Source organism: Oreochromis aureus, linkage group 7 (genome assembly GCF_013358895.1).
Source record: "Oreochromis aureus strain Israel breed Guangdong linkage group 7, ZZ_aureus, whole genome shotgun sequence".
Taxonomy (NCBI): domain Eukaryota; kingdom Metazoa; phylum Chordata; class Actinopteri; order Cichliformes; family Cichlidae; genus Oreochromis; species Oreochromis aureus.
The window spans coordinates 54,607,688-54,619,194 of record NC_052948.1 but is presented as its reverse complement, the minus strand read 5'-3'; the positions used below and the strand labels follow the sequence as shown (position 1 = coordinate 54,619,194).

The 11,507-nt window shown below is 41.2% G+C and overlaps 1 protein-coding gene across 3 annotated transcripts in view; it reads right to left on the bottom strand.

Moving 5' to 3' along the window:
* Positions 1-2,718: 2,718 nt before the first annotated feature.
* Positions 2,719-11,507, bottom strand: part of ttc28 (tetratricopeptide repeat domain 28) — a 131,844-nt gene continuing 123,055 nt past the window's right edge. For all 3 annotated transcript variants that reach the window (XM_039614981.1, XM_039614982.1, XM_039614984.1), the window contains 7 exons: positions 10,961-11,038; positions 10,707-10,866; positions 10,115-10,191; positions 8,234-8,363; positions 5,123-5,230; positions 4,387-5,014; positions 2,719-4,304 (listed from right to left, as the gene is read on the bottom strand). In XM_039614981.1, coding sequence (XP_039470915.1) covers positions 3,194-4,304; positions 4,387-5,014; positions 5,123-5,230; positions 8,234-8,363; positions 10,115-10,191; positions 10,707-10,866; positions 10,961-11,038 — 2,292 coding nt within the window. In that variant the 3' untranslated portion in view covers positions 2,719-3,193. The remainder of the gene's footprint in view (positions 4,305-4,386; positions 5,015-5,122; positions 5,231-8,233; positions 8,364-10,114; positions 10,192-10,706; positions 10,867-10,960; positions 11,039-11,507) is intronic.

Genomic DNA, 11,507 nt, shown 5'->3' with positions numbered 1-11,507 from the left:
TTAAATTCAAGACTTTTACTTCTAACACTGTGATCTAGCTAGTTTTTAAAAATAATTAATTGATTTTGCGGAGTATGTGGAGCCTTCAAGGCTGTTATTTCAAATGTCTGCTTGTCTTCTCACACAGCTTCAATCAGCAAACAATCCACCACTACACTACACTACCCCTCCTCCATACTTGCTTGGGCTTGAGTGTTCAGAGCCCCCGACTCCCACCCTCCTCTCAAATTCCCCTTCCATTCATGACAGTTGGCCAGGTGAGGAGACAACTGGAGCAACTACACTAAAGTCCCTTTTTCATTAGTACCTACTCGGATCGAAACCCCATAGATCGCCATGACTTGACTCGGATCGACTGATTTTCCATTACAATCCAGTACGTAATTAATATGCGCAACGAACGGTACAAAAAAGGTGGACATCGAAGCAAGAATATACCTGCTGCTTGGTCTATGGCTTTTCGTCAGACTAGAGGAACAGGGCGTTTTTGGAACAGGTCGGATCGCTTGGAACGCCAGGCTTGCAGGTACTAAAAAAGTACCTGGTACCTATGAACTAATGGAAAACCCTGAAAACCATGGCGAACCATGCCGATTGGATCCCATTAGGTACTAATCAAAAAGGGGATCAAGGAAAAGGTGTAAGCCCTGATCGCACCAGTCCCAGGGTCCTTTAAGTCCTGTGCTGTTTAGCAGTCAGTATCTCTTCAGTCTGAGTCTGCTCCAGGAAAAGGTACCGATGGTAAGGAAGACATCATGTTTAGTGCTGGTTGCAAAGAAAGCCACCCCTTCTGGCCTTAATGACTTCAGACCAGTTGCCTTGTAGTCACATGTTATGAAGGTGTTGGAGCGACTGATTCTTGCTCAGCTTAGCTTGCAGGTGAAATATGCTCTCAGGTGGGGGTGGATGATCCTGTTATCTACCTGTTGGAGCATGCTCACCTGGATAGTACTGGTTGAACTGTGAGAATCATATTCTTTGATTTTTCCCGATGACTTTAATACCATCAAGCCACTTCTGCTGAGTGAGAAGCTGCTCAGGATGGGAGTCACCACTTCTACATTCTCCTCGATTGCTAACTATCTGTCAGAGAGGTCTCAGTTTGTACACCTGGGGAGCAGCCTGTCTGATGTGGTGGTTAGTAATACTGGGGCACCATAGGGAACAGTGGGGATCTCCATTCTTGTTTACCTTGTACACCTCAGATTTCCATTACATGCCACCTGCAGAAGTTCTCTGAAGACACTGCATTAGTTGGGTGTATTAAGGGTGGGCCGGAAATCACCTCCTTCTGAATGTCAGCAAGACAAAAGAGATGGTGGTTGACTTCTGGAGGAAATAAACTGTGACTAGGCCATTCAACCTTATGGGTGAGTAGGTGGGGACAGTGAACAGGATACAGGTACTTGTGCGTAGTGGTAGTGAGTACCATCTATCTTGCTGTCGTCTGCTGGGGGGAGGGGGGCTGAGTGCCAAAGATGCCAGCAGGATCAACTCATCCGCAAGGCTGTAAAAATCATTGGTCAGAATTTGGAAATGTTTGAGTCAGTGAGGGACAGGAGGTCACTAAACAAACTGCTACATCATGGACAGCCTATCACACCTGTTCCACTCATTTCTGAGGCAGCAGAGCTCCTTCTCCCTCAGACTGATTGAACCTCGCTGCCATAAGGAAATCATTCTGATATCTCATAGCATAAAGCCCTTGACAGGGTATATCCTGGATAGGTTGCAAATATATAATAGGGCCAACATGGAGAGACAGACAACCACTCAATCTAAAACTCACATCCATTGGCCAATTTAGAATCACCAATTAACCTAACCTGTGAATGTTTTTGGACTGTGGGAAGAAGTCTGAGTACCTGGAGAGAACCCATGGAGACATGGTGACAAAGTGCAAACTCCAGACAGACTGGATTTGAACCTAGGACCTTACTGCTGTGAGGCACTGACGACTGTGCCATTTTTTTTTTTTCATATTTTGCAAAACTGTACTAAATTCAATCACTGTAAGAGCATTAGCATGAACTCTAAATAACACTGGAAATTAAAAGAACACTATGAACAATAAGACATTTGTTACTGTTAAGTATCATAAAAGCTCTAGATTTACTGTATTGTATTAAGAGTAGAGCAATGGTGAAGAAACTATTAAGATAAGCTGCTGAAGTAAAAGTACTCATAATAGACTATAAAAATACTTTAGTATAAACAAAAGCCCTGCATTAAAACGTCCTAAGTAAAAGCAAATATCTATTAGTAACGAAAAGTACTGGAATACCTAAGAGCACATAAGACAATGATGAGGACATGTCTTGGTTAATTTAAAGTGTCTAATATGCAATAATGTGGTTTAGAAAATATTATTTTTATTACTAATTCAAGTACCGGCATTGGAACTGGTTAGCTTGTACTCTGTTAAACACTTTTAATATCTGTATCTGCAAATAGTTTAATAAATATCCAGTATATCCTTATAATACCTTAAGAATTACATTTACAATTCTTCCCTTTACCCTTATCCTAATGTAAGATTTACTATTTTGCTTTTATTATAAGTAAAAAGAATGTGTGAAGAATTTTTTCATTATAGAACATTACTGTATGTGATCAAAGCAAGACAAAGAAAGGAGCAAAACTGCAATGAAATACTCGGGCACCATGCTGACAATCACACATGAAACCAAACTACCATAAAAATATCAAAAAGTTGTCTTTACTTCTTCATTGTTTTAATTGTATTTATAAATTGTGTAATGATTATATTAATAATAATTAGAAAACACTCAAAATAAATGACATCAGTAACCGACAGTAATGACATTAAACATTAATTATTACACAATAACTCAAGATTGAATCCAGGCCAGTACAAAGAAAGCAAGCATTTAGGCTGATGTAAAATGTTCATTCAATAAGCAGACTGCAGGTTAAAAAAATTTCTTTTCAGTGTACATGGAGGCATTGAGACACATGCCCTCTAGTCAGTCATAAAAACAAAATTAAAGCTAGAGATTCAACACTTCTCTTAGTTATTATGCCCTTCCATTTCTCTCCAGAAGAAGGCACAGTCATCACATTCAAAAACACTTACATCCCTTCACAAAAAAGTAACGTAAAATCACCTTTAGATATTAACCAGAAGATTGATCTCCTAAATCTGCGTTCAGGACTTTAAATATCCAAACTCTCAACATTTAGAAGATGGAAAAAAGTGTCCAGGTGAGAGAAACTTGTAGCCGTTCCCAGAGGGAAGTCTGACACCTCCTTTAGAATGTGTGAGAAGGCCAGATGGAGATGGGGGTGGTTTAGCCTCCAGTTTTGGGTGAGCATTTGGTCTGTCATCAGTGTTGTGGTCCACAGGTTCCGCTACATTTTTCCTGATAGACTCATGTCTAGGTGAGAGATTCAGCAAACCCAAAACATCTTTCTGAACTGTACTCATTTTTTTATTCTCACCTCGGAGTAAGCTGCCCGGACATGGCATGTTGGGTTTTTGGCTGGCGTTGGCCCAGTAGGTTTTTAAATTGTGGATTGCCTGGATTTTGCTATCCTGTTTGGATTGGTGCAGCTTAGGGGTGACTGCTGGGCTAGAAGAGGCTGAAACAGATCCTGCGGAGGAATAGGAAAGGGCTGGGGATGGAGTACTGTCAGCAGGAGAGCGTGAAGGTGAGATGTGGGCAGTGTAAGGCGAGCTGGGGTATTTCAGTTTGAGCTGAGCCTGTATGTGCACATCTGGGGAGACTGTAGGGAGAGGTGAACCCTGATCTTTTACAGAGAGAGATAAAGAAGGGGATGAATGAGCTTGGCTGCTGTAGCCTGAACTGATTTTCTGCAGTGATGAGGAGCGGGATGGTGGTTTAGGCCGAGTTGGAGGAGGGATTGAGACAGAGGTAGAGAGCGGTGAAAGATGACTAGAGAGTGAGAGAGGAGACTTTAGACTTGCCCTACTTGGCGGTCGGCTAAATGCACTGGTCTCAGAGGGCTGAAACCCTCGGGCTCCATTTGTAGGAGTCAAAGTTGGGGTTGTTGGAGTGGACAAAGATTTCTGTCTGCATAGAGACTCATCTCTGCCCTCAGCTCCCTTCAGTGTCTTTCCTCTAAGGTTTGCTTTCTGCAGGCTCTCCACAGCTTGCATGTGGCTCTCAGTCTCCTCCAGGATCTTCTGGGCCAGCTCCTGGGGATCCAGTTGTCCTGCAGGTCCTGTCCTTTCCTCTTGGGATTTCACTGTGCTATCTGTCTCAGTGCTCGACTGGTCTGACTCAGAGCTGCTGACTTTTCCTTTCCGCTGAGGAGTTGAGCTAGAAAATGAAACACATAGATACATTTAAAAAAAGTTCAAAAGGTACCTCTTTCTGACTTAACAAAAAGTATTGAACTTACATTTCCTTCTTGACTTTGGGGTTATTCTGAACTGTTAGTGGCAGCGTTGGAGCTTTTATTGGAGATGTAGGTGTGCTGATGCTTCCCTTTGAGGAAACTGTTAGAGGATACCCATGCCCCCCGGCAGATGCTCTCCCAGCACCAACACTGCCAAATCTATGTCCTGCAGGTAGAGGCAGAGTGTCACACTCTCTTCCTCCTCGACCTAACGGCTCACTGCTTATAATGGAGTACCCCTCATACTCCTCGTCCTCTCCTTCTCCTGATAATACTCCTCCATTACTGGTCAATCGACCTCTTGATACACCACCTGAATGGGTGTAGAGGCCTGCGCCTTGACAAGGCTTCTCTGGCTGTTGATGTGAGCGCTGGCTGATAATGTCACTTCCTGCAGGCTCAGGTCTAGACAGGAAACTGAGAGATGAGGCAAGGGAGCTGAGGCTGTACACTGAGATGGCATCGCAGGAAAGGCTGTCAGGGCACACGGGGGGCAAAATCGAGGGTTGAGGTGGGTAGCAACCTAAGGAAAGGGGTAAAGAGTGTGGCTGGGAGGCTGACTGGGAGGAGGACAGAGACTCCAGGGAGGAAGAACTGTCCATGCTAAGTCTCTTGGGAAGCTCTGTTGAGTCTGATTAAAGAGAGAGAGAGGGGGTGATTTGAAAAATTAGTTGAATATTGGGAAAGATTTTGTAGGATTTAGTAAAAGAAAAAGTCCAAAGTCATAACTTATTTTTACCAAACAGCGCTAGAAGAGACTGAAGGGCAAAATGCATGATGCGTCTGCTGGCCTGTTTTCCAGTCTTCAGCACCACTTCCTCCTGACCAACTTCACAAAGATCAAAGCCTGACAAAGACAGAGCACAAAATCCAGCCAAAAGCCAAATCTGAGTACACGTCAGTGACAAATAATAAGCTTTACGTTCTTCACTGCAGTCATACAACAGCTAAAGCAGTTAGTTACTTTACTAATAATGTTAGATTACAAAATGAGTATGATGACTCTATATAACCCCCAATTCCCAAAAAAGTTGGGATGCTGTGAAAATGTGAATAAAAACTGAATGCAAGGATTTACAAATCTCATATACCCATAGTTTATTCACAACAGAACACAGAAAAAAATATCAATTGTTTAAATTGAGAAAATGTACAGTGCCATCTAAAGAAATATATTAGCATGGACATGAATTTGATGGTAGTAACACGTCTAAGAAAAAAAAAATGTCGAGACAGGTCCATGTTTACCACTCTTCTTTTGACAACAGTCTGTAAACGTCTGGGAACTGAAGAGACCAGCTACTGGATTTTTGGAGTGGAATGTTGTCTTGTCTGATGTATGAATCTAGCTACTTAACAGCTGGTTGTTCAGTTGTTGTATTTTTCATTTGATACGCCAAATGTTTGCAGGTCATCAAAGATCTGGATTGCAAACAGGCCAGTTCATCACCTGGACTCTTTTTACAACAAAGCCATATTGTACAACAGCATGGGTTCGTTGTACAGCATGGGTTCATTATAATTGCAGTATGCGTCTTAGCATTGTCTTGCTGAAATATTCAGAGGCTTGCCTGAAAAAGATATCATCTGGATTTGAGAATACACGGCTCTAAAATCTATATAAACAACGCGTTCTCACTCTTGAGGCGTAATATTTTACGCTAGTTGACAAATTGTCAACATGTTACACGTTCCTGAATGACGAGATCGGAAAAATGAGGAAACAAGAGAACCATTTGGAATCAATCCACAGATGTTCGTTCATTTTCCTCAAATCGCTTTGGAAAACACTATGTAACGCCTTTAAAGTGCTGATCTTTTTGACACTCTGGGTATGAGTTTGCTGTCTACTGTCAACAGAGATGGGCAGTAACGCGTTACAAGTAACCAGTAACCAGTAACAAGTAACCAGTAACAAGTAACGCGTTACTGGTCTAAAACGCTGCAGCACGGTTATTAACTGGCACACGCAAGCGAGAACACATATCCCCCATACTAGCATCATTACACTGGCTGGCAGTTAGTTTTAGAATTAAGTTTAAGATTTTATTATTTGTTTTTAAGGCATTGCACGGGTTAGCACCCTAATACTTTTCTGATCTTTTAAATTGGTACACTCCTGCAAGGTCACTAAGGTCTGCGGATCAATTGCTCCTGGCTGTCCCGAGGTCCAGATTAAAGCACAGAGGAGATCGGGCCTTTGCTGTGACTGCTCCTAAATTATAATAATGGATTGGATTTATATAGCGCTTTTTAAGGCACCCAAAGCGCTTTACAATGCCATTATTCATTCACGCGCACATTCATACACTTATGGAATTTTGGAACAAACTGCCCCTTTACATCAGGACCTCCCCAACATTGTACACTTTTAATACCCGTCTGAAAACTGACTTTTACTCCATGGCTTTAAATCAGAATGAGTTTGTATTACTTTTATTTATCTTATTCTTACTCAGATCTTCTAATTTTATGATTCTTTTTCTTAACTCTTATCATGTCTCCCGATGTTTTTATTTCTTTTGATTATCTTAATTGTATAGCACCTTGGTCAACATTTGTTGTTTTAAATGTGCTATATAAAAATATAATAAATTTGACTTTGACTATTTGACAGATGGTGGTATGAGGTGTTTGTGCTAATATGGTGTGTTCGGTTTTTGCTGAATGTGGTGCTTTTCTTTAATGCTAAACATCTCCACTTTGCTCTTGTCTGTGCAAAGGACATTGTTCCAGAGGTTTTTTAGTTTGTTCAGATGCAATAAAACAGCCATGCTGTCATGTTCTTTTTAGAGAGAGAAGGCTTTCTCCTGACAGCCCTTCCAAACAAGCCATATATGTTCAGTCTTTTTCCAATTCCAATAATGAACTTTATTATTTAACATGCTAATTGTAGAGCTTGAGTCCTTTCTCACAAACATAATTCAGCAAAAGGCAAAAGTGTCTGATAAGGGGTGTTCAGTAGGTGATATGAAAGCTCGCTCACACAAAGACAAACAGGAAAATAAGTAGACATATTGTTGGGGTGTCTGGGTCGTCGACCCAGAGTTCTGAGTGTTCATTATTATTGTACTTTGATTTTTGCCTTTATTTATCATTTCTAGTCTTTTGGTTTCTTTGTCAGAGTTGTGCTTTCTGGTTTCTGTTCTGTTCCATAGTTGCTGTATCCCTGTGTCAGTCTACGTCTCTGTTCCCTCTGTTGCAGTGCCTGCCTGTGAGTCTGTCTGTAAGTTCAGTCTGTGTTATGTTTCCTGTTTTACTTTGAAAGTGTGTCTCATGTTAATGCGTCTGGTTTTGCTTCCTTTGTCTCGTTAGGCCTGAGTTGCCCCAGCTGTGTTTCCCTCCTGTTACCCATTCCCTTATTGCTCCCTCTGTGTATTTAAGCCCTGTGTTTTCTCTGTGTCCGTGTCGCAATCTACCGTCTACTATGCTGTGTGTTCAGCCGGCCAGCCATTTTGGAAGTTTGTTACTTTGAGTTCAGCATTAAAGCTGTTTCTTGACTTCACGTCTGTTTCCGGAGTCTGCACTTTGGGTCCTTTTCCTGCCTGACAAAAGCTGTTTCATAACACATAAGCATCAAAGACAGATGGTAAAGGATAAACAAAAGTATTTACAATGTAAACCAAGAAGCAACACTATAAAAGAACCCTAATCAGAAGCCCAATGCATATACATGTGTTTCAATATGTTCTGAATATAATAATATAATTTTTTGCTCTGTGCTAGTTTTTGGAGCAGAGCAAAAACTGACATTTGCTTTACTTACAACTGACATGGGTGATGCAGTAGATCACTGACAAGGAGGTATAAAAAAAAATGTGAAACTAAGTTTCTTTTAAGGATGACTCACCCAGTGCAGCCAGGAACTCGTGGCAGCCTGGCAGCCTCCAGAGCTGCACACTAATTGACACTTGAATGGGAGCCAGTGGAAAGTCTTGCTCTTTGTCGCCTGACTGCAACTGAACCAACACTTGGTGAAGCTATGGAGAGGAAAGAAGATATAATGACTGGAGCACTGGATGAGTGTTTACACTTTTTCAGTTTTGAATTTATTTATTACCTCACATTCGAGAACATATAAGGATTGTATTAAATAAAAATACTCCACTGTAAATCAAAAATTCTCAATAAACAAGGACAGATAAAGCACCCACTTCACAAAGAATATTCAAATAAAACATGTGCAGCAACTTAGTGTCTGAATGTGTTTGTGCCTACTTTGACGAGTGTTATACTTTTGAACTCAAGCCAGAAGTTTCATCATGAAACACTTACCATTCCTGCCACGCTTTTAACTGCCTTTGTGAGGTGTGTATGACAGAAGAAGAAACAGAACTTTAGTGATTTCTTTTTGTGTAATTGTTGTGTTTGAATTACTGTATTCTCAGCCATGCATAAATGATGATGTGCTTATGCAGACAATTCTTGATGATACCCATATAGTATTTATGGAGGGCTACAGCAAGCAAAGAGTGATGAAACCAAACCAATGACTGCAAAATGAAAAATTAGAGCAAAGCACTTTACCAACTAGCTATACAGGCAATCTGTTTTAGTTAGGAGTGGTTAAAAGACGAGTGTGCAGAATATCTAATGACCGTGCTGACGAGATGCATGCTAGGGTTTGGAAACAACAATGCATGCAGTGTTGAGTGTGTTAGCAGAAAGCAGTGGTGCAAATGAACTAGATTACTAACCATATTCAGTATATTTTACCTCCCTACAGTGCTGCAAAAAACTGGAAATCTCTCTCTCTCTCTGTATATATGCAATGCATGTGGGAACTATGGATGAATAGAAATACAACAGCCTCACTGACTAAGAAGCACCTAATAGCTCAGGGCATCAATCAATGGTGCAACATCAGTAGAACACAGTTACTATCAAAGCTAGAGACTGAGAGGCTGCAGTTCAGTGGGAATGAGTGAGCAGTGTGGACATAATGAGCTGACCCTGATAGAAGAAGCATTGGAAGTGAACTAGATGATGCTTAGCTACCTGCAATGACAGAATTGCTGTTTTTACACCAGGACTCTAAAATCAGGCAAGCCAACTGGAGCTCTGCCTGGATTGACCATAAGAAAGCCTATGACTCAGTGCCTTGAATAGTGTACAGGGACATCTGAGCTGCATAGGGACTAAAAGTCCCCACTTTCTGATGGGGGGGCAGCACCAAGGGTGGTTAAGAACAATAGGGGTATGGTCGGACTTTGAGTTCCAGACAGACAAGCAGCTACTGGCCAACCAACATGATATAGTGGTGGACAGCAACATTGGGAAGAAGGACCACAAGAAAATAGAGAGTTACCAGGGCCAGGAGGAAAACCTGGAGCAGATGTGGAAGGTAAAGTCCAAAGTTGTCCCAATGGTAATAGAAACATTAGGAGCTGTAACCCCAAAACTGGAAGACTGGCTCCAGCAGATTCAAACACAACATCAGAGGTCTCTGTTCAGAAGAGTGTATCTGCGCCAGTTTGTCCTTCAGCCCCTGGTACAGCTAAAACAGAACACCCAAACTCCGAGGCCTCTGGTAGAGCATCCAAGTTTGAGGAACACAAACGTACCATCCCCCAGCTTTTTGAACTTGCAATTATCAACGTTACTTTAGTAAAGGCCAAGAATAAAAACAGGTGTTCGAGGGAGATCTTATTTTTGGGGGGGATTATACTTCATTAAAGATGTGAGTAGTTCTTCCACCACTGTCATGACCACCTGTCCAACATGATAGTACCTTATGAATGAGCTGTTCTCCAGCCTCAGATGCTGTGACCAGCTTACAGAGTGCCTGTAAGGCTGGAGGAGTAAGACCTGGGGATGCACAGAAACTTAATCAGAAATTTCTATAGCACTTTCATATCTTGATCACAAACAACTAATATGACCTAGTGTAACGTTTTACAACTGGGCCTTTAAAGAGCTATAAGTTGAAATAAAAATATAATCTGAATTATTCTCTTGCTAATATAGGGTATGTTGCAAAAGTGAGTACACCCCTCACATTTTTGTAAGTATTTTGTTACATCTTTTCATGGGACAACATTGAAGATACGACAGTTTGATACAATGTAAAGGCAATAATGGCTGTGTGTTGAATTATTTAGAGGGGACAGCAAATTTACACTGTTGTACAAGCTGTACACTGACTACTTTGCATTGTATCAAAGTGTCATATCTTCAGTGTTGTCCCATGAAAAGATATAACATTTTTTACAAAAATGTGAGAGTTGTACTCACTTTTGTGAGATACTGTACATTAAACAAATATAATTTTATCAGTATGACTGATATAGGAGATGTTTTGAATAATGGAAAAACTGTGTTACCAAGCAGTGACTGTAGAGTGGTACTGCACTGCTGCAGTCGATCCCCAGGATCTGAGGTAGGAAAAAAAACTGCTGCAGGGAGTCCAGCACCACTACCAGAGAAGTCCAACCGAAAACCCACTGCAGAGAGAAGGGCCTGCCACCCAGGCACTCCGCCGACCTTACCCAGCGCAAAAGAGACATGTGGACATGAACAGAGAATACACAAAGGTTGACATTTAAAGAGAAGGAGAAGGAAAGACCAACACACAGACCTTATTCTCCACACTTTGCTGCGATGTGTACATTGGGTTACACTGGCCACTCTGAATGCGCTGTAGAGATTTCTCAACCTGTGGACAGAAACGGGCACAAACTGTGTTATTTAATCAGACTGGAACGTTCAGATGTGGGAGAATGTGTTTTGAGGTGCCATTGATAAATAATTTAACATTTTCTGGACAGGACAAAACTGAAAGAAAATGAAAAGAAAACATCTTGATTGATAATCATGCATTTGATTTGCAATCAAGATGTTTTCTTTGTGTTGAACACAATCATGGGTGCTTCCTTAAGAAGCATTTTAATTCCATAATTCACCAGAAAATAGCTTTACCATTCCTCATTGATAGCTCAGATCTCTGTGCACGGATTGTGGAATGACATTTATACAGCGACATTTATACAGCACTTTTCTAGTCTAAGCTCTACTACAAGCCTCATTCACACACTCATACAGCACTTTATTCCATAAAAGAGGACCGTAGCCACAATGGCAGCACTCACTGACATCATTCTGCATTTTTAAGGCTTTAATGTTAG